This window comes from Amblyomma maculatum, chromosome 10, assembly GCF_055883805.1.
Source record: "Amblyomma maculatum isolate TAMU_Amacu chromosome 10, ASM5588380v1, whole genome shotgun sequence".
NCBI classification, from domain to species: Eukaryota; Metazoa; Arthropoda; class Arachnida; order Ixodida; family Ixodidae; genus Amblyomma; species Amblyomma maculatum.
This window is the reverse complement of record NC_139353.1, coordinates 143,053,692-143,076,255: the sequence shown is the minus strand read 5'-3', so window position 1 is coordinate 143,076,255 and position 22,564 is coordinate 143,053,692. Positions and strand designations below refer to the sequence as shown.

The window sequence follows — 22,564 nt, the reverse complement described above, 5'->3', positions numbered from 1 at the left end:
GAAAGCTTCCTAAGTGCTATTCGTATTTGTTTTCCAACAAATCGGACATGCTACTGCGAAAGAGGGGCATCCTTTTAGGAGACAGAGTTGTGCAAGCCTTAACACGTTCAAAGGCACGAGAACTAGCTACACTGCTCATACGAGAAAATTCCACGGTGGAGGAAACGGCAGTTAAAACAGTGGTCGATGTAGAAGATAGCGGGTCAGAAAACTTTGAGAGCGAGGCATCTAAGATAAGTCAACATGAAAGTGAGCTTGATAAGACACGGAATGAGGACGTTCTTGAGAGTAACCTCTTGCCGCCAGTGTCTAGTAATCTCACGAGACTTCTAAGTGGAACCCGAGAGGACTTAGCTATGGAGCAAGCCAATGATCCCAAGATACAGGAGCTTCTCAAAAAGACGGAGCAGATAGGAGAACTAAAGAAATCTGAGCTGTCCGATCTTGGCGAGCTAATAACAGAGTTTGAGGCCTGCTTCGTGGACAGGCCAGGCGGGACTGATTTGACTGAGCACGATATTGAGCTGACTTCAGACGTGCCAGTGCGATCAAGGTGCTACCGATTCTCTCCAAGGCAAAGAGAAATTCTGGATAGGGAAGTAACTCGCATGCTGGAATTGGGAGTAATAAAACCCTCGGAAAGCGATTATGCTTCGCCTATGATCTTAGTAGAAGCTCCAGGTAAAGACCCTAGGCCTGTGGTAGACTACCGAAGGCTAAATTCTCTCACCAGGGATCAAGCGTATCCTATTCCGAATATTGAGGAGAGAGTAGAACAGGTCAGTATAGCGGCATATGTGACTACGCTGGACCTTACTCGAGGATACTGGCAAGTACCGCTCACTGAACGCGCCAGCAGATACGCGGCTTTCGTCACTCCGACGGGCAGCTACCAGCCAACAATGATGAGTTTCGGGCTCAAAAATGCTCCATTTTGTTTTTCCCGACTCATGGATAGGGTTTTAAAGGGGTGTGAAACATTCGCGGTGCCTTATTTAGATGACATTGCGGTTTTTTCCGACTCATGGGCGGACCATATGGTACATCTAAGAGCTGTACTGAGCCTTTTGCGTCGAGCTGGACTAACCGTAAAGGCCGAGAAATGTTGCCTGGCAAGGGCGACCGTGGACTACTTGGGTCACAATGTAGGTCAAGGTTTCAGGAAATCCAGCGAGATTAAGATTTCTGCGGTAGCAGACTACCCGCGGCCGAGCACGAAGACGGAAATTCGAGCATTCCTGGGTCAGACTGGATACTACAATCACTACATCCCTAACTATTCAGCTTTGGCCAGCCCTCTGACCGACGCTCTCCGCAAGACAGAACCGGCAAATGTAGTCTGGGACGAACAAAAGGAAGCCTCCTTCGTAAACCTGAAGGCTGTGCTGATTAGCCGTCCGGCATTGCGAGCTCCAGACTATGACCGAGAATTCACGGTCCAGTGTGATGCCAGTGATCGAGGGCTAGGTGCTGTTCTCTGCCAGAGAGATGACGACGGTAATGAGCACCCCGTGCTCTACCTGAGCAGAAAACTGAGTTCTAGAGAGAGGGCTTATTGCGCGTCAGAGAAAGAGTGCGCTTGCATTGTATGGGCCATTCGAAAATTGCAGTGCTATCTTGGAGGGGCCAAATTCACCGTAGAGACGGACCATTGTCCCCTGGCTTGGCTGCAAACTGCGACATCGAAAAACAGTCGCCTTCTGAGGTGGAGCTTGATTTTACAGCAGTAAAATTTTGAAATAAGATACAAAAAGGGGAAGTTAAATGGGAATGCGGACGCGCTTAGCCGCTGTTTCTAAGCGGTCCGAGGTGTTCCTCACCATGTATCCAAATTGATACTCAGGTTCTTTTTTTTGTGTGTGCGCTTGTACATGTGTGACTATGTAAAGCAGCACGTTTGGTTTTCTAGGCATACGTAGGTCTTGAACGTCTTGAGTGTGGGCTTTTTTCGGACAACGATGGCAGTTTTCTTTTCACCTGGTCTCTTCAGACGGGAGCTGAGTGCTTGCTTAGACATGTGGTTGAGTTTCAGAGACAGCTCAAGCAATTTGGCCTACGACAATCAAGACAACGCGACAAGCAACAGCGAGCTTCAAGCATTCTTGTGCAGGCCATTAAGTCGTCTCTTCATGCAGCAGCTGCGACTGCTGCCCTCCGTGACTCTTCTGGCGGGGGAGGAGGCTGTTATGACCTTGTATCGTTCGCACTGGCGCGCTCTATTGTTCGCCTGTGGGCATGGATATGTGCTGAGGATATGTGCTGCTCTTGCAAGGGCGCTAAGTGAGCCTGTTTCCATGAATCCTTTTGTGTAAGCCTGTTTTGCTTTGTGGAGACCCTGCAAATGCCAAATTGGCCCTGTCAAGGGAACGTCTAGAAAAATACAAAGAAATGTCTCCCTGCGGGAAATAGCCGGAAGTGCTTTCGTTCAGTTGTTCACCCTTCCCGTCGAGAAGCGCTATCGTCCAGTGAGGAATGCCTACTGTCCAAAGGAGACGAGAGAGTGACACGTCCGCTGACGTACAGGACAAGACAGGAGCAAGGTGATTGCGGCCATTAGAGGATTTCCGGGAATGCAGGAAAGATTTGAAATTGCTGGAAAGGGACAATGCTGGGAGCAGTATGTGGCGCGCACGTGCACTTGGGTTTCTGAGAAGGAAATCCACTTACCGGAACCAGCATACCGGATCTTTGCTGAAGAATAGAAATGTACCTCCTCGCCGTTCCCAAGCTCTTCCCGCCAACAAGTGACCACGCCCAACGAAACAATCGAAACAATGCCGGATCAGTCGATGCATCAGACCATCAGTGCAGTGATGTGTTCGATTGGATGCCGATATCTGAGGGGCGTGCCCTGGAACTGGTTGGTCAGCATCTTCACAGAGGGGCTGGATATAGGGGGTTTTAAGGACGTTGCAGAGCACGAAATGAGGCTCTGAGCCCTGGGTAAACGGCTCATCCAGACGCTTCTCGCTATGAATTCTTAACGCTTGCCATTTTGCTGATGTACCCTTTTTTTCATGTAAATAATCATGTAAATAAGTTTTTCTCAAAGTGCCATTAAACCTGCTTGTATATATTTTACCAACTTCGAAGATTCAACGCTTCATCAACCCCGAGTCTCTGCACGCTACCAAGTGAAGGCCTGGTCCACTTAGCCCCAGCGTCACGACAGGACCCAAAGCGCCAAACCTTTCTTATCCTCTGAGAGACTATAAAGCACCATGTAGCCTGGACCACCGATGTTCGCACAATGGAACGCCGGGCTGATACCCACCACTTGCTTCACGCACTCACAATAATGTTTGTTTTTTAATGACACGAGAAAAGAATTTCGAACATCAAACGAGGTTTATATTACAACTGAGCAAAAGAGGCGTCCAAACGCGCGGAGCGCCACTCCGCAACAGCTGCGTATCTGATGGTTGACCTCACAGGATCTTTGAACACCCGAAACCTTCAGCACAGAACGATAGAACTGGAGAAAACAAACGGCACCAGCAGCACATTGCGCTGATCCGTAGATTATCAAAGCGCGCGACGGAGTGAAGCAAGCGTGTAAAGCGCGCGGCCGGCCTATCCGGCCGGCATTCAGAAACTGATGTCACATGTGCCTGTTCCCTAGTTTCGACGCCCCGCCCCCGCCGCTCCCGGCAGCGACGAGGGCGTGACCGCGGCGTGTTTTTAACAAGCGATTTCTGTTTTTCTTACCGACAGAACTGAAAAAAAAATACACACATGAATAACAAAACCCCTTCTTTCCAACCTCCGAATTTCATGCAATTTGAAAATCATTTCAGCTTCCCTTTAGGCAACTCCATATAATTTATATTGGAACTATTATTGTATGCGGTAAAGCCATCAAGAGACGTCTACTTGGGAACAGGTGGTATCTAAGAGACCAGCTTCGATCAGGAGTTAATGCAGTGCTCTTTCATAGCCTTTCGTGCCTGTGCTTCATGCAATACAGAAAGGCGACGAGTCGACAGGGTTTTTCTGCAGGCATGTCAATTCGTTCGCTTCGATCCGTGCGTCTGTAGATGGGTCAGCGCACTGAAGTGCGTCTCAAAAAGAGCGAGTAATGGACAAGCAGTCAGCACACAAAGTTTTTGACTTCCCGACAATATTTTACAATGATATGTTAAGAGTCTAACTAGTTCCCTCATGTTCATATATCCTGCAAACAAGTACAGCCACATTCCATAGAAGTGCAACTGAAAAGAGGGTCCAAATACATTATGTGAAAATTAATAGCTTCTTTAGCGGCCAAGCCGATGGTTGGTCTTCCATAGACTTGTAATAGTGGGTAATGTGCAGTTGGCTTCCACACATTGTGGCGTGTGCATTTTACGTGGCATGGAAATAGCTCTTCACTTGAAAAAAAAAAACAACAATGCAGGAATGGAATAGCGAGTCAGCAGTGATAGCGCGATTGTGCTCACTTAAGGGCTTGTCAGTGCGGATTCCATTGTGCCTGACATGTGATTTTCTGGAGTCAAAAGGACGCAGTACACGTACCCCATTTTGTAGATAGTACATCTTGCTGATTCGTAGCTTGCAGTGCAGTCACCAAACTTAGCGGGTTTCCTACGCCACTATACAAACGCGAACCACTTGAGCGCTTTCCGCCGAGTTTTCACTTTTTATACGATATAAATTTTCGCTTAACCTTCACCGCATGTGGCGCCTATTTTTTCATTTCCGTTGGCGTCACGCGTCATTTGTTCGGTACCCAATGATGATCAATGTGAAGCAAGCCAGCTCACCTCAGCAGTATACTCTTCTTTCATGCCGTGCGCATCCACGTCAACTCCACACGTCCTGCCACAATAGACACCCACCCGGAGGTCGTTGAACTTCTTCACGCACCTTTATCATCAGATAAACGCTGACACTGAGTACAACTTGCTGCAACAAATGACTTCCTGATATCACGGCTGTAGAGACGTGTGTACACAGAGCACCTTGAGGGTAGCTCCATTGAAATTCGCCACGAACACCGGGGCTGAAATCTAGCGGAGGTAAAGTTCATTGGACAACATAGAAGCATATCTCAAGCGCGTCCTCAGGTCAGTCATTTTTTTATTTTTTGCAGTCTGCACTATCTACATGCTATTGTGTGTAGCATTATATTGGCGTTCAGGATGGTACTGGCAACGATGTCTGCTGAATTGGACGCTTTCGCTGCATGCGTGTGCCAGTGGTTCTAACACAGTGTGGATATTCTCTGAAACATACTATTCTTCTATTTAGACTTCCAGATAGGCTGCAATGGCATCACTTAAAGGCCATTGCAGGCTGTGGTAATCATGATCAGGCGGAATATACCCACTTCAGGCGAAAGCCTAAGCCACATTACTTCAACTAACCCGGCCTTTGCTAGCTGCGTCCACTTGATCCTTGCGAATTTCTTAACCTCATCCGCCTCGTGCTGTGCTTTCTTTCTCTTGGAATCCTATAGCTGATCATGAAGATCGCCGGATAGTGACTGCTACAGCAAACGAGAAAAAGCGAAAATGCAAAAAAAAAAGGAAATTGAATAGAACCATCAAAGTATCCCGCCCCACAAGACATTCCAGGAAGAAGAACGTAGAAGGAAGGACAAAATAGAAAACAAAGTAACGACAAACATCGTATGTAGTGAAGGAAAGCTGCTGAAAACACGCATCATGGACTTAAAACTACCGCGAATCATTCTCCCCCCTCTCTCTGCATCAATTATCCTTAGCGATCATCGGTTATTTTCTCATCGCACTATATGCCCCCATGCCAACTTCGTCTTCTTGATTTCCACAAGAATGCCATAACTCGTTTTTCTCGGACACACTCTACACGGTTCGTATAGCACACCTACTATTTTCCGCTCAATAGCTACTTGCGCTGTCACCAGCTTAAGTAAAACCTGTTTTGTCACCCTCCATGATTCACCCCCCCCCCAGGTGAGTAAAGGTAAGACGCAACGGTTATATGCTTTCCTGTTGAGAGATACCGGTAAGCTGTTAGTCATAACCTGCGAGTACTTGCCAAATGCGCTACATCCTAACCTTATTCGTCTCGTTATTTCCCTTTTATGGTCTCGATCTGCGGTTACTACATGACATAAATATACGTATTCCCCTACTGCTTCCAGTGTTCCTATTGTAACCCTTTCGGCTCTGATATCGCCAATTGACAACGCAAAACAAATATTCCACTAGCGCACGAGGAACAGTCGAAAAACTTCTTTAAATTACTTTGATAATTCCTTCAGGATTCCCGTTTTTATTGGTGTTACTATTGTTGCATTTGTGCTAACGTTTGTGGCGTGAGGAGGAAGAAGCAGCAGCGGGGTATGCCATTAATAATGAAGCAACAGTATAGCATATTGGCAACCTTGTATCTTGTTCACCATTACTTAGTTTGCACTGATAGTTCTGATTCTTTTGCTAAATACATTTCTAAGCTTGTATCCAGATTTGAAATACAATTGAAATTGTTTAGGCCCACTTAGACCATGTTTTGTACTTGTGTAATACATCAGGGCTTAATGGTTATCAGTGGGAGCCATTAGGTAATGCTAGAGATTATTCCTTGATGGGCTGTCTCTGTTTTTTCTCTCTCTCTCTCTCTCTCTCTATATATATATATATATATATATATATATATATATATATATATATATATATATATTGTAATCAGGCTGTTTGACTGATGACATCAATTTTTATTTGCGGCAGTCAGATTAATTTGTATAGTTGCTTTTCAAAAAGTGATAAAATGAAATTTTTGTTACCGAATAGCATGAGTTTTGGAATAAAGCCATGCACTGACAGTGATAGTAGGGGTCAACAGCACCATGATAAATAACAGTGATAAGAGATTCACCCTTGAAGTTAAGCTTTTAATGAACATTTTTGCTGTTCGCTTCTTTCTGTGGACATCGCTAGGGAGTGTGGGGAAGCTAATGTAGCACGTGCACAACAGGTTGTGCAACACCGCAAGTGCAGAACACATGCGCGCCCTCTATGCTGGAAACAACACACAGTGTGTGTTGCTATTTTAGAGCGCAGCTCTTTGGCGTCCGTTCCTGGGTTTCGCGTCGGCGTCGGCGTCGTCGTCGGCCTCGTAACCAGCTCCGCCCCCCTTTCATCCCCCCAGCGCTAGCAGCGACCGACTGATACCGCTGGATGCCGCTGACGCCGCTAGAGAGTCAAGATAACGTGACTGCATAGAACACCGTCGCCGCCACGCAGAAAGAGGAGGGGAGGGTCTCCCCCCCCCCCCCCCCCCCCCCCCTGTTCCTGTGTGGCGGATAGGGTGCTCTTCAGTTGCCGTCGCGCCGGTTATTTCACGTAGGCCCCGGCACGTCGACGAATACGTGACCACCTTCCCACGGCTAGACCTGGTTCTTGGCGCTGCGGAAGCGAGGGTATCATATTGTTTGCGTCGGCATCGGCGGCGTTGTCCCTGAAACCAACTCCGCAGCTGGGGTTGACTCACTATCGGCGTCAGCAGCATCAGTCAGTCGCTGCTATCTCTTCCCTCCTCCCTTTATCGCGTTGTCCGCTTGCTGTGCGCGCTTCTGCCCCCATCGTTTGCCGCTGGGTGTACACGCCGCCCCCCTCCCCCCTCTTCTTGCGAGTCTCCGGTTGTCAAAGCGCCGGCTCGAACTTAATTCCTTTCTTCGCTCCTCCTCCAATGCAACCCCTGTGCGGTGGCAATCAGAGAGCCAGATCGGTGGCGGCGGATCTGTATATGTGCACCGCCCGAGCCGAAATTGCCGCTGCCGCTCGCCACTGCGAAATTATCTGCCAGTTCTTTCTGAGCCATGAGCGAGACGACCGGTGGAAGTCCTCCGTCTGCTGCTGCTGCTAAACGAGCTGCCAGAGAAAAAAATTCTGTGATAGCGCATACATGTGTTGCTCGATTTCTTTGCCTCAATCTATCGAAAAGGTGAAACAGCTTATTTGCTGCGCTCAAATTTCGCATTAGGAAGCAACAAACACGAATACAATGCGCTTGCATATACGTTGTTTCTTCATTTGCGCCAACAGACAGCCGTGCTTCCTTGGGCTATGGATGAAACGGAATTTTTTGTAGCCCGTGTAACACTGAGAATTTGTTCCAAATAGCAAGAAACGGTAAACTTATGTAGATTAATCGCTTTATGACTGCTCCAAACTTCAAATATGAACACAATTTCATTCTCTTCTTCGCTTTCACTCGCAGTAATCAAAACGGCTCCTTTCGCATTTTACACCCTTTGAGCCCTGATGTCCCATTTTTACATCATGTCTAAAATCCAGAAATAATTGCACTTTGAGAAATAAATTTTTACTGTGTAGGTATTGGATCATATAGATAAAAATAACACCCAGAAAAAATCTAACGTCAAATTAAAAATGCAGGGATGAAAGGGGTGAACAACTGTTTCTTCCCGTGGCTGTTGAACATTACCTTAGTCTTCGGCATATTAACTTTACGAATAGATTTAATGTTCTTGTTCAAGGCATCAATCATTCTTTGCAATTCATCCCCTCATTTAATTAGCAAGGCAATGTCATGCAGATTTAATGGGCCGGATTTTAAGAAGCTGAGTACAAAATTATCATCAATATACATATAATTCTTATTTTAACGCAAATAATGAACTGAAGGTAATATCATTTTTCAATATAGTTGACTCGTTTTTCAACATACTTGGTCCATTATTGCATCTTCTTGATTCCTTCAGAAAATAATGCTTTCGACTGAGCATCAAACCGCGCATGCACCGCGTCGTTCACATTTTGGTCCGAGGTAATTCTATACATTCCTTTAATGCTTCTCTGAGTGGACCAAACAAGTCAGAAGTGGCAATATCAAGAATATACAGAGGATCAGTAATCACTTGAAACTTCAGTTTCGGATCGTTTCAGCAATATGGACAGAATTATGTGGACAGCCATTGTCGATCAACAATAGAACCGCTTTCCACAGCTTACAGAAAAATCCACTCCCTTTGACGTAGCAGTAAATTCAGCCATGCATGAGTTTGTGGTTACCTTATTTTCGTTTTTGGCAATGTGTTATCACCTGTCTCATGGTGTGGCAGATTTGTTGCAGTGGGCTTGTGCATAGATCGTCTGTGGTCAACGTACTGAGAGAAATTGTCTTTTATTGGACCCAGCCCAAGAAACTGGGCCTTGCCGTACGAGTATGTCGAATGCTCGAAGCAAGCCACTCAGCCCTGGTTACGTCCATCGCTCTTCAGTCGTCGCTGGTAGCTTTTCCCTAACTGCACAGGCGACTGCTGCGTCGACGCGTACAGAGCGTTGCGTGTTGCAATAATTTCAGGATATAATTTCGAGCAGTCCTCAAAGCGCTGATGATCGTCACAGGAAAGCGTGTTCGCAAACTTTGGATGACGAAGATAATGCGAAGTGGTCGGCTCCGGCTGTGTGTAGTGGTGGTACTTTATTGCAGACGTTTTCGCGGACTAATACGTCAAATGATAGCAGGCCTTTGAAGAGATCATTCGCCTTACCAGGGGTACGCAGGCGCACGAAAAAATGAAAGTGGACAGTTTTCGTCTCTGCTACACTTGCCGAAATTGATTATAACATGAGGTGAATCACGCTGGGCGTCGAATTCGGAGACCAACTTTTCATTTTCAAATTTCATTAAACGACTCGCCATTTTCGCTTATATGAAGAGCATGTAGTATTTGATTTTAATACCTGGAAATCGATCGTTTCGGAAAAGTACTTAATCAAGAGCTTAGTGAGATTTTACGGGTGAATGTAGCGTAAGCACTGAAGAGAAACTAGCATCTCGAGCTCAGATCTTTGCACTTCAAATACCGCGCCCAGGATTCAAGCCGTGTCGGTTTAAGTGAACACAATTGCACCCAATGCATTCTAAAAAAACAATTTCTAAACGTAACCTGCCAGCAATAGTAAGTTCAAGCATGAAATTCAGCTTTGGAACGGGCGCATCCCATTGCAGGATGGCACACAGTGTTAGCCAGACTCGTATATAGGCAAGACTTATGTTGGCTGCAACATGTGATGCGTGATCGTCCGTCTCTGCGCACCGATCTAGACAGAGCACCCCGGAGGAGAACAAAGGTCCGCCACTTCAATTGTCAAGCGCTTGGAACACTGTTCCTTTACGCTGGAGCACAATGTGAAAGGCCCACTCTCAACTGCTTGCTGTTGAACTAAATCTAGGAAAGTTGAAATGTAAACTCCATTCTCTGAATTGTATTTATTTCATGCCTAGAATTTTACAGTTTATGCCACAATGCGCAATCTTCTGTTTTTAGGCAACTTATAAACATATCTCCATAGTGCAATTTCATCTTACAGACTACTGCATTGATTTCTCCTGACAGCTTTCATTCGTATAACTAATGCTTGCAAGGACGCGTACAATCGTTACCAAAGAAGTTGCGGAGGCTGTAAGTTCATCTGCAGACTAGGGAAGTAATATGAAACAATGAAATTCACCGTTTTTCTAGTAGAGACGACATCATTTTTATGGCGTGTATCTTCATTCAAATGGAAAATGTCACATCACGCAGGCTTAAAAGCCATCGGGATGGAAAGACAGGACATGCCACGCTCGGGAAGCTGAACAAGAGTTTTAATTTCCGGCACCAGAAGCCTAGACAGCCTAGATTTCATGTCAGCTCCTGGATTAAATTTATCTGGAAGAAACGCTTATCGTAAACTGGCCCCGAAAAAAATAAACAACTCTCGGTAAAAGTTTGGCATTTGCAGTCATAAATAATGCCCCCGATTATAATCCTAAACAAACCCTAAGTACAATACAATCAATCGCAACATCTACATAACACTAATGATTAACGAACCATAATGGACAATATGTAGCCGCATATTAGGGTTCTTTTAGTAAGACGACCCGTGAATTTAGCAGAAAAGGCGACTTCTACACGATACCAAAAGCACAAGAATGCATCTGGAAGTTGGCAGAAGACATGGCCGGTGATTTTTCTGACCCGGGCTCTCAAATACTACCAGTTTAACGTGCGCTGACACCGCACAGCACACGGACGCCTCTTCCGTGTGCTGTGCGATGTCAGCGCACGTTAAAGATCCCCAGGTGGTCGAAATTACTCCGTAGCCCTCCACTACAGCTCCTCTTTCTCTCTCTCTTTCCACTTTAACTTCCACCTTCCTCCCTTCCCTTACGGCGCGGTTCAGGTGTCCACAGACACAAGTGTGACAGATACTGCGCCTTTCCCTTCCTGTGAACCAATTATTATTATTATTATTATTATTATTATTATTATTATTATTATTACTATTAATGTTGTTGTTGTTGTCATTATTATTATTGTTATTAATATTATTATTATTAGCATATAAACTATGAGACGGCAGTGAATGTGTTGCAGGAAAACTGTGTCATGAAATGGTTTTCCAAAACTTGAAGTTGGGCTAGATGGTGCATTGCAGTTAGACTGAAGTTAAAGCGCACAGGAAGACAAACACAAGAGAAGAAGACGCAGGACACGCGCTAACTCTCATCTGGTTTATTCGCGGAAAATAACAGCAATATATGCTGAAAAGCGGGCATGCGCAGTACATAACAATAACATAAAGACAGAGTCAAAAATAAGGAATATTACAAATTATGATAAAGGAATATCACAAAACATGATCAAGAAAACTGATCTCTGCCTTCCATAGCCGAACCGACTTATCGCTGACACACCTATCTCCCCTTTTCCCGATATGGAATGCCTCCAAAAGCTCACGCGCCGTCTTATCACGGCCTCTGCCCAGAATCTTAACGTCAGCCAGTCGCGGTTCGCACGCAGTGCAGTTCGCGCAATGCGCTGCCAAATTTGTCCCTCCACTCCTTAAAGCCCGCAAATGATCCCCTGCTCGATCATTAATACAGCGCACGGTCTGGCCAATGTAGGCCTTCCCACAGGTCAGCGGGATCTCATATACCACCCTCATGCAGCAGAACTCTAGTGGTCTAACAGTGGATAATTTTATACGCGTGCTTGAGTTTTATATTGGTGTTACGTTTATCTCGTTTGAGAACAGATTTTATCGCCAGAAACAAGGAATATGCATTGCTTCTTGTGTTGCCCCGGTTCTTTGTAATGTGTTTTTAGCTTTTGTTGACCGCGCCCTTGAGCAGAGCTTTAATGGGAAAGGTGTGCTAAAGGTATTTCGGTACGTGGATGATTTTCTGATTATTCTCAACAAGCTACCAAACTCGACGTACACCGACGCGGTGGGTGGGATTTTGGACAACTTTCGGCAGAATGGGAGAGGTCTGGTTTTCACTCATGAACTTCCTTCACAGGGTTCGTTGCAGTTTTTGGATATTAACGTTACTTTAGGGAATGGTCATGTTTGTTGGTTGTGCTCTCCGCGGGCACAGAAACAACTTTTGCCCTACTTTTCGGCACATTCTAAAACTGTTAAAAGAGCTATCACTAGCCAATGCTTAGGGTCTGCCCTCACGAAGTCGTGCCCGCATGCTGTGCAGTCGAGTTTTAATAGGCAAATACAGCGGTTGCTGTCTGCTGGTTACCCCTGCATGGTCATTATGTCAGTGACGGAAGCACTGCTCCAGAAAACCAAGCGAGCCATGTTTGGGAAAAAAACTGCTCCGGTGAAAAATACGGCTAAACCTGTTGTGGTACCGTATATGCATAAAGTTGCGCACCACGTGAAGAAAGTGGCAAACAGACATGGCGTGCCGGTGGTGTTCTCCGCTCCGAAGAAGATGGCGGAGCTGTGCTCAAGCATTTCGCCTGTTGGAAAACCGAGGGGTTGTGAGAAAAAACATGCTAAGCGGTTTGTCGACTGCTACATGGGGGTCGTATATGAGATCCCGCTGACCTGTGGGAAGGCCTACATTGGCCAGACCGGACGCTGTATTAATGATCGAGCAGGGAATCATTTGTGGGCTTTCAGGACTGGAGGGACAAATTTGGCAGCACATTGCGCGAACAGCACTGCGTGCGAGCCGCGACTGGCTGACATCAAGATTCTGGGCAGAGGCCGTGATAAGTCAGCACGTGAGCTTTTGGAGGCATTCCATATCGGGAAAAGGGGAGATAGGTGTGTCAGCGATACGTCGGTTCGGATGTGGAAGGCAGATATCAGTTTTCTTGATCTTGTTTTGTGATATGCGTGTCCTATGTCTTCTTCTCTTGTGTTTGTCTTCCTGTGCGCTTTAACTTCAGTCTAAATGCTTTTCCGATAATGGAATCTCGGTGAACATAAAGAAAACGAAAATAATATGTTTCCGAAATCCTTTAAAGACACTACTTATAGATAGACAAGTATTCTTGGATGATCATGATTCCCTCCCCTGTTGTTGCAAGCCAATAGAATATGTTAACTCGATCAAATATCTCGGTGCTTTTTTTTGACAGCAGCTTATCTTGGCATGACCACTTGACATATCTGTTTGCTAAGCTACGCAAAGTTACATGGTTACTCTTCAATATGAAGTCTTTGGCGCCAGTTATGTTTCGAAGCCGCTCTCCACGCTGTCACCTGCCGTGCTCGTCCAGAGGGTGACGGTCTGTTCAGCTGCTGGCATTCGAAAGGGTTCTCCTCTTACCCGCCGTGCTCGGTTGCGCTGACCGGCGGTCTGTTGAGTTGTACCTGCTGGGCACCTTGCAGTACTACCCGGAGTCGAACCAGGTTTACAACATCTTTTTGTACTGGTCTCTCCACTTTTGAAGTTACCCCTGACAGCTTGTTAAATAGACTCCCTAAACAAAGCCCCTATCACTGCGCCAATAGGGACGCAGTAAACTCTCTGGGCGGGGCCATTTTACCATTTTATTCGTCCCCTCGAACTGAGAAAAAAAAAAAACAAAAAATTGAGGGCGAGCCCGGACCAGCAAAAGGCTCCAGCACAGTTCCTCCTCACTCCCGTCATCCTGTACGCACAACATCACGCGTGCACATTCCAGAGTTCAAATCCGCCACCGTGGTCACTTACGTCCTTGCCGGACAGCCCGAGTCCCGTGGGAATGAGCTTCCTGGCCTCCGCGGCTCCTTTACACAAGAGCCCAGCGCGCGCACACACACAAACACACACCTCCACACACCGTGGATGATCTGCGGTTCGAATAGTGCTGCTGGCCTTGCCGACGCGGGACATCCGGAGTCGTCTTGCGGGCGGGGTTGCGTCGGCGACTTGAAATCCGCGCCAGCCAGGCGATCCGCGATCCAGGGTCACGGGAAATGAACGAAAAGTCACGCACCGCGCTCCGGCCCTCAAGTGCACGCCCCGCAGCTGTGCTCGCTACGAGCAGGCGCCAGTCCAGAAGCCGACGGTGTAGTATGTCGCGTTGATGAGCACAACACCTCCCCACCAAGTGTGCTGCATAAGTCTTTATACTGCAGCCACACACAACACACGAGCGAACAACGCGCCGCGGCTGGCGTCAGGTTCTATACCCCCGCCATCCGCGCCCACACGCAATGACAAAGCCCAAAACATTCCTAGGCCATTTACCTTTCCCTCGATGCGCTAAGCTCCATTTAGTTGGCCGCCACCAGCCTTGACGTAGCATCGGCGTTGGCATTTTGAGTGCCCCTTTTATGTTCGATCGTAAGATTGAACCTTTGGAGAGCGAGAGCCCAGCGAGTTAACTTCGCACTATGCGGGCTGGTAAGCGTAAGGTAATTAAGGAGGTTGTGGTCCGTTACCACACGCACCTGTGCACCAAATAGCCAAGCCTCGAGCTTACTCAGTGCCCATATGATCGCGTAGGCTTCCTTCTCGATTGTGGCCCACCGAGTCTGGGTCGGACTCAGCTTCTTGCTTAAGGCGGAGTCACACTGCAGAAACACAACAGCGACATCAACCGAACAAGTTCGCCAAACAAGCCGCCAACAAGTTTCCGAACCAACTTGTTGCCCAACAGCATGTCACACAGCAGAAACAGCAGGGAAGCCGAACAGGTTGCTGCAGTGTTGCCTCGGTGTGACAGTGTTCAACCAAACAAGTTAGCCAAACAAGCCGTCAACAAGTTTCCGAACCAACTTGTTCCCCAACAGCATGTCACACCGCACGAACAGTCGGGAAGCCAAACAGGTTGCTGCAGTGTTACCTCGGTGTGACAGTGTTTGGCAACCAAAACAAGCAGGAAACAGTGTCCGTCAACGGTGTTCGGCCTGTTCGCTGGCCGAGCGAATTTCCGGACGACAACAGACCAACCAAAGTACTCATATTTGAGCTGATTGACTCATTCCTGCGAATTTCCTACTTGGAGATACGGTTTTCTTTTTTTGCAGAGTTTCCATGCAAACCATTTTCCCCGTTGTGGCGTCTCGCAGGCAGCGCATTCACCCGTTGGCAAGGGCACGGACGGCGCCTCCCGCGGGTGGCGATGATATGCGCTGCTGCCTGCCAGCCGTAACGTCGGCGGCTGACTTATTGCGCCGGGAATTCCCGCCTTGGCGGCGGCTGTGTGAACCTTGAACCAAACGTGAGCGTCCCGTGTGTGTGCCTGGGAACATGTAAACTGACAACCCCCATCTGCAGCGTCCCTCCGACGATTCGGCGCCGCGGTGGCTGGCGCCGTGCCATCCGTGTTTACCTTGTTTTGGTAGTGGTGTTTTCTTTTTGGAATGGGCTTAGTGCGCAGCAAATACAGCGTCCATGCTTTGATGCGAGAGAGTGCGATCACGGGACACCGAGCAGCAGTGCGTGGTGCGTCGACAATGAGAGCGGGCACGTGAAGAAATGGGCAAAGGAGTGAGTGGTGCGTCAGCACGGAGAGCGGATGTTTGAAAACTGTGTGCGAACGTGCGAGTGTGAAACGAAGAAGTGTATTTGTAATCGAGTGGTTAATTATTGATAAGGCGTATGACGTGATCGGATCAGCGAAGCTCGCGTGGGCGAGCTGTATGGTTATGCGGTCAGAACGCCGACTCGACGTCCGGACGAGGAATTCCACTCGTGTTGTGTTGCAAGCCAAGGTGGTGGTCTGTCGGATTCGCGTTCTCACGGTCGAGACCTCACAAATTCCTCTCATGTGACTTTCCTGTACTTCTGTGAGTATGTAGATAAATCTCATGTAATGTCTTCTCTGCCGTAAGTCTCTGCCCATTCCTCCAAACAGCTCATCATTTCTCAGGACGGGACCTGAGGAGATCGACTAGAGTGAGAACCGAACCGAGGTTCCCACATATAACAGTGCCCTCGTTCATCATTAAAGCAAGTTCAGAGTAATTGGGACAACCTCTTTGTCTATTGAATTTTTCACAGGCCCGTGTATAGCGCATGAATTTGGGCGAAATAGTAGCAAAATGGGCGGCTCCTGACATAGCGTCTCAACGAGCAACAAGTTTCCGCGGTGTGACACGGTGTCGCCCAACTGTCTGAGAACAAGTTCGCGGCAGCTGTTGGAGGGCGACAACGACATGTTTCCCAATAGTTCGTGTTGGCGCGATGTGACAGGGCCGCCAACACTGCGCGAACACGCTGTTGACGGACAGAGTAGACCAACTGTTTCCGCAGTGTGACTCCGCCTTTAGAAATGCGATCGGGCGTTCGTTCCCCTCCTTGTCGCACTGTGCGAGACATGCTCCTACGGCGTAGTCGGAGGCATCGGTGGATAGTATGAACTCCTTACTAGGATCTGGTGCATACAGCGATGTCGGGCGTCCTAAACACTCCTTAATGCTCTCGAACGCATTCTGTGCCTCACTGTCCCAAGGTAGCCGATGAGGGGTCCTCCTTTTCGTCAAGTTAGTCAACGGGAGAACAGTACGCGAGTAGTCAGGGACATACTGTCTATAGTAGTTTGCCAACCCGAGAAAACTCCTCAGCTGCCGCTTCGTATGTGGCGGGGGAATCTCCTCAATAGCGCTGACCTTTGCAGGATTCACGCTTTGCTTACCCGATCCTACTATGTGACCAAGAAACTCTACCTCCCCTCTTGCGAATCGGCACTTAGCTGCATTCACAGTGAATCCCGCAGTTGCTACGGAACTTAGAACATTGTCGATGTGCCTCGGATGATCCTCCCACGTCTCGGAGAATATGGCGAGATCATCAATGTAAGCGCAGGAATACTCTCTGTGTGGTGCTAATACCTCGTTAATGATTCGCTGGAACGTGGAGCTAGCGTTACGAAGCCCGAAAGGCATCACTTTCCAAGCGTATTGCCCGTCCGGCGTTACGAACGCCGTCAATGCTTGAAACTGCTCATCTAAAGGTATTTGCCAATATTCCCTCAGCATGTCAATGAGGGTGATGTAACGCGTCTTTGCCACCAGAAACAAAAGCTCCGAAGGTATGCTCATGGGGAATGCGTCCGGTTCCGTAACGCTGTTGAGCCTGCGATAGTCGCAGCAGAGCCTTATGCCGCCGTCCTTCTTAGATACACAGACTATGGGATGGGCATGGGCGCGCTCTACCGGAAAAATCAGACCCCACTCACACAGTTCGTTAATCTGCCTTTCCACTTCCTTCCGAAACACCATTGGTACCTTGTACGCATGTCCGGCTACCACTTCAGATCCTGCCTTCAGCCTTATTCTGTGCATGCCAGCGGTGAACTTGCCCGGTTTACTACCAAACACTTGCCCGTGCTTAGCGAGCACCGCGGTCAGCTCCTCCCGTTGCGATTGAGTAAGGTGGCTCAAAGTTTCGCCCGACACGCTACGTCCTTCGTCAGACGGTGTTGGGAATGTGGGCACGTCGCCGAAGTCACTGTCCCCTTCGAAAACTGTGCCTACAACATTAACGCGTGCGTGGTAAGCTCGGAGTTTGTTGGCGTGCACAGCCCGACGTGTGCCGCCTTCCAACTCGATTAGGTAACTGTAGGGCCGCAACCTTTGTACAACTTTGACCGGTCCTATCCACTTTCCCATCAATTTGCCTTGGCCTTCCTTCTCCAACCACAACACTTCGTCCCCTTCCGCGAACTGTTTATCCGTCGCGCGGAGATTGTAGCGACTCGCATACTTTCTCTGAGCATCTGTGCAATTACCTTCAGCTGTTGCATGTGCCTCAGCTAACCGTTTGCGCAGCTCCGAAAGATATTCCTCAGCTGGGATTGTTAGAGAGTCCGGGACGGACCAGTCCCCACTCCACGACTTCTGCAAGATGGAAAGAGGCCCCACTGGCACCCTCCCGTACATCAGCTCAAACGGAGAGCGGCCCGTCGTTTCGTTAGGTACCTCTCTGTATGCCCAGAGCAGAAATCGAAGAAATTTGTCCCAATCCCTGCCGTGCTCCTCCACAATACGGAATAACACGGATTTGAAGGTACTGTTCCAGCGCTCAACCAGTCCATTGCTCTGCGGGTGGTCGGGCGTGGAGAACCTTGGGCATGTTCCAAGCCTGGACAGCATCTCTCTAGTTAACTGGGCCGTGAAATTTGTGCCTTGATCACAGCACACCGTTTCCGGTATACCCATGCGTGCAAAGATCTGTAGCAACGCCTCGCACGTAGCCTTCGCTGTCAGCGCGCGCAAGCATACGACCTCTGGCCACCGAGTATTTACATCAACAACGCACAACGCGTAACGGTGCCCTCGCGCAGACGGTGGTTCAATTGGCCCTATGCAATCAACGTTGATGACTTGAAACGGGCTGTCTGGTCTAGAGAGGGGTGTGATCGGCACACGATCGAGAGTGCGCGCAGGGGCCTTTACCTGTCATGAATGGCACGTACGACAGTGTTGCTTGACATCTCTGGCCAAGCCTGGCCAGTAAAACGACCCCTTTATTCTCTGAAGCGTTTTACGTTCGCCCAGGTGCCCTGCCCACGCTGAATCATGCGCCAACCTTAAAACCTCCGCGCGCCGTTCCGAAGGTAGTACCAATTGACAACACTCGTGTCCAGCAACTGGCTCTCGATGGAACAGCAGCTCGTCCCGTATAAGCTTGCCATGCGACCCTTCTTTAGCCTGAGCCCATGCTTCTTTTAGCGATTCATCGGCAAGCTGAGCGCTCCGGAACAGCTGCCTTGCTGTCTGGTTCGTTTCGGTTTGGCTGGCAGCAGGCTCCGCCTCGACGACGCACGCCACAGCATCAGCGTGTCCCGTTTCTGGCCCGTCTGGTTCATCTGTATCTGATTCCAGAGCTACTAACTCATCTGCTGGTGTTAGTGCTTTCTCCTCGAGAAGCTCATTGTAGTCATCTGGCGTAATCAGTGCATCTACGCCTGCGAGTAGCTCATCGGTAAGCGCACACAGCACTCCTCGTTCGGGCGGGTTGAACGACACTAGGGGAGCACCCTCCGTTGCCTTTAATGGCACGTAAGCCAGCTCGGCGACTACCTCACTCCCAAACGCTCCTCTCAGCTTCAGTGTTGACCCCGCGCCTTCATACTCGCGGCAAAGTGACTTACGAAGGACAGTTACATCGGCACGCGAATCAACCAAAGCTCTGAGCTGCTGACCCATGCTCTCTATTGTGACAATACGTTTGTCGCCTGCCTCGTTCTGCCGCCTGACACTCCCTGTCGCCATCTCCTCGCTAACTGGAATTTCCACTCGAGCAACAACCTGCCTTTCGCCTCTGCTACTGCCACTTCCATCTTTTGTTGAGGCCGTTTCTTTTCTCGGGCATTCTCTTGCAAAGCGTCCTCTACTGCCACTTCCATCTTTTGTTGAGGCCGTTTCTTTTCTCGGGCATTCTCTTGCAAAGCGTCCTCTCTCATGACATTTATAGCACTGTCGCCCGGGACGCCTCTCAGCCGAGCTGCCTCCCAATTGAGATGACGTAGCGGTTCGCTTCTCGGCATGGTGGTTTGCCGTTGCGGACGCATCTAGTCCTACCACTGACCTACACCTCCGACTCTCTTCGAAGTTCTCTGCGAGCTCTACGAGGTCACTATGTTTGAGAAAACCTTCTTTCTCACTCAAGGCAACGTGTGCTCTTGCATCGGCGCTTAAGCATTCCTTCATTCGGTCTGTCACCGCCAGCTGTTTGAACTCCTCAATGGTGCGCGCTTTACAGCTGTCTAGGTAGTAGTCGAGATAATTCTCCAGTCGTACGGAGAACTGTTCCCAGGTTTCTCCTGCCTCTTTGCTGCTTGACGAGAATAATCTCTCGTATTCTGCGGCTGACAGTCGCAGTCCGCGAAGAATTTTGTCTTTCAAAGAAGCGAAGTTTTTCCTCTCGTCTGCTGATAACCGTACGAGGAGCCCTCGCGACCTTTCGCACAGCCTCGGTAAAACCAGTCCGGCCCACCACTCGGTCGGGACGTCGTACGAGCATAAGGTCGCCTCCACCTCCTCAAACCATCCAGGCACTAATTGCTCTTGATTCGGCATTGGTGCCAGGACACCCTTCAATAGGCTCGCGTATTTTAGCCTTCTATCTTCATCTGTTCCAGTATTAGCCGCGACAGTGCTTCCGCTATCGCTAAGCTCCACGCTCTGTCCATAGCGCAATCGCTCTGTTTCTAGAATCAATTTTTGATTCTCTTTCTGGGCCTCTACAATCTTTAGTTGCAATTGCAAGAGTGCCAACTGCTCTGACGTAGCCTCCAGTGTGGAGTCTACCTCAGCTTCGCCTGCCTTGCCGGCGGCTGCCAACTCTTCACTCTGATCCCCCTCTGCCATTTTTCCTCCTTCCTTAGCGCAATCGCTCCTCAAAACCCAGGGCTTTGACATAGCATGCGCCCGCAGATGCCAAAGGGGTACTCGCCTGACTGCCGCTGGTGTCTCTTGGGGTGGGTCCCCCTGCGCCGGATTCAAGAAGCTGGGAGCTTCTTCACGAATTGGCTTTCCAAGCGGTTGTCACGGTCAGGCGTCGTCGTTGACGAGGCTCGTAGTGTCGCCGTCGTCGTTCCCGTGGACTCGAGTTCAGCCACAGCAGATCATGTCCGACTGCGCCAGTTATGTTTCGAAGCCGCTCTCCACGCTGTCACCCGCCGTGCTTGTCCAGAGGGCGAAGGTCTGTTCAGCTGCTGGCATTCGAAAGGGTTCTCCTCTCACCCGCCGTGCTCGGTTGCGCTGACCGGCGGTCTGTTGAGTTGTGCCTGCTGGGTACCTTGGACTACTACCCGGAGTCGAACCAGGTTTACAACATCTTTTTGTACTGGTCTCTCCTCTTTTGAAGTTACCCCTGACATAGACTCCCTAAACAAAGCCCCTATCACTGCGCCAATAGGGACGCAGTAAACTCTCTGGGCGGGGCCAATAGGCTCCAGCACAGTTCCTCCTCACTCCCGTCATCCTGTACGCACAACATCACGCGTGCACATTGCAGAGTTCAAATCCGCCGCCGTGGTCACGTACGTCCTTGCCGGACAGCCCGAGTCCCGTGGGAATGAGCTTCCTGGCCTCCGCGGCTCCTTTACACAAGAGCCCAGCGCGCGCACACACACAAACACACACCTCCACACACCGTGGATGATCTGCGGTTCGAATAGTGCTGCTGGCCTTGCCGACGCGGGACATCCGGAGTCGTCTTGCGGGCGGGGTTGCGTCGGCGACTTGAAATCCGCGCCAGCCAGGCGATCCGCGATCCAGGGTCACGGGAAATGAACGAAAAGTCACGCACCGCGCTCCGGCCCTCAAGTGCACGCCCCGCAGCTGCGCTCGCGACGAGCAGGCGCCAGTCCAGAAGCCGACGGTGTAGTATGTCGCGTTGATGAGCACAACAGCGCCGATGTCAGTAAAAGAAAACTATAATTCATGCACTCGCGTACTGTGTTCTCAGATACGGCATAACTACATTTGGGCCATGTCCTTCACGCTGGCATTGCCGTATTGATAGTATATTAAAAAACATGTTGAAAAGCATTGCGTACAATTGCCACATACCATCCGGCACGGACGTCTTTCAGTTCCTAGGCCTTCCGTCATTTCGTTCTCTTTTTGTGCAGACAGTTGTTCACCGGCATTTTTTTAATTCTGACTTTTTAATTATTAATACTCCTGAACGGAAGTTAATTAAAACATTACGTTATTATATACCACGGAGTGTAACTAGATACGGGAAAGCAAGGCGCTATGCTTATGTACCTGAAATATTTAATGAGTTACCGGATGAAATGTTTGCGGTAACTTCTATGCATAGCCTAAAGTTGCATCTGAAAGCCCTCTGTTGATATTTGTATTCTTTTGTCAGAGTGAAGTTATGCTTAAAAATATATTGGTTAATTTATTTATTTTTATATTGACTCTACTCTCGGTTTAGATTTGAATTTCTCAATACTCATGCTGTTAACCTGTTTTTCTTTTTTCACTTTTTTTTTTTACTCTCGGTTGGGTGTAACAAGAAGCGTTGCTATATGTACTGCCTTTTTTGTAGTCTTGGCCTTAACTGCCGGGTCCAGTCCCTCAAGCCTCTTGTTGGCTTATGACGGGCCTGAACCATATTGTATCATCTACAAAGTGGCAATTATTATTATTATTATTATTATTATTATTATTATTATTATTATTATTATTATTATTATTATTATTATTATTATTATTATTAATATTATTATTATTATTCACAACTTTCCATAGGCCCCTTCCATCAAAAAAGGGCCTTTTTTTTAGTATTGATGGATGTAGTGTTTGATGGATAGATTACAGAACTGCGCCTAAGTTGCAAACCTCCACATTTTTAAACAGAACGT

At 48.5% G+C, this 22,564-nt stretch overlaps 1 protein-coding gene across 1 annotated transcript in view; it reads right to left on the bottom strand.

Annotated features, from left to right (window-relative positions):
* The window catches only part of LOC146177600 (uncharacterized), a 58,837-nt gene extending 38,285 nt beyond the window's left edge, over positions 1–20,552 (bottom strand). The window contains exons 1-3 of the mRNA XM_084581600.1: positions 18,804–20,552; positions 16,566–18,635; positions 14,685–14,807 (exon numbers count right to left, since the gene is read on the bottom strand). Coding sequence (XP_084437726.1) covers positions 14,685–14,807; positions 16,566–18,635; positions 18,804–20,552 — 3,942 coding nt within the window. The remainder of the gene's footprint in view (positions 1–14,684; positions 14,808–16,565; positions 18,636–18,803) is intronic.
* Between the last annotated feature and the right edge of the window lie 2,012 nt (positions 20,553–22,564).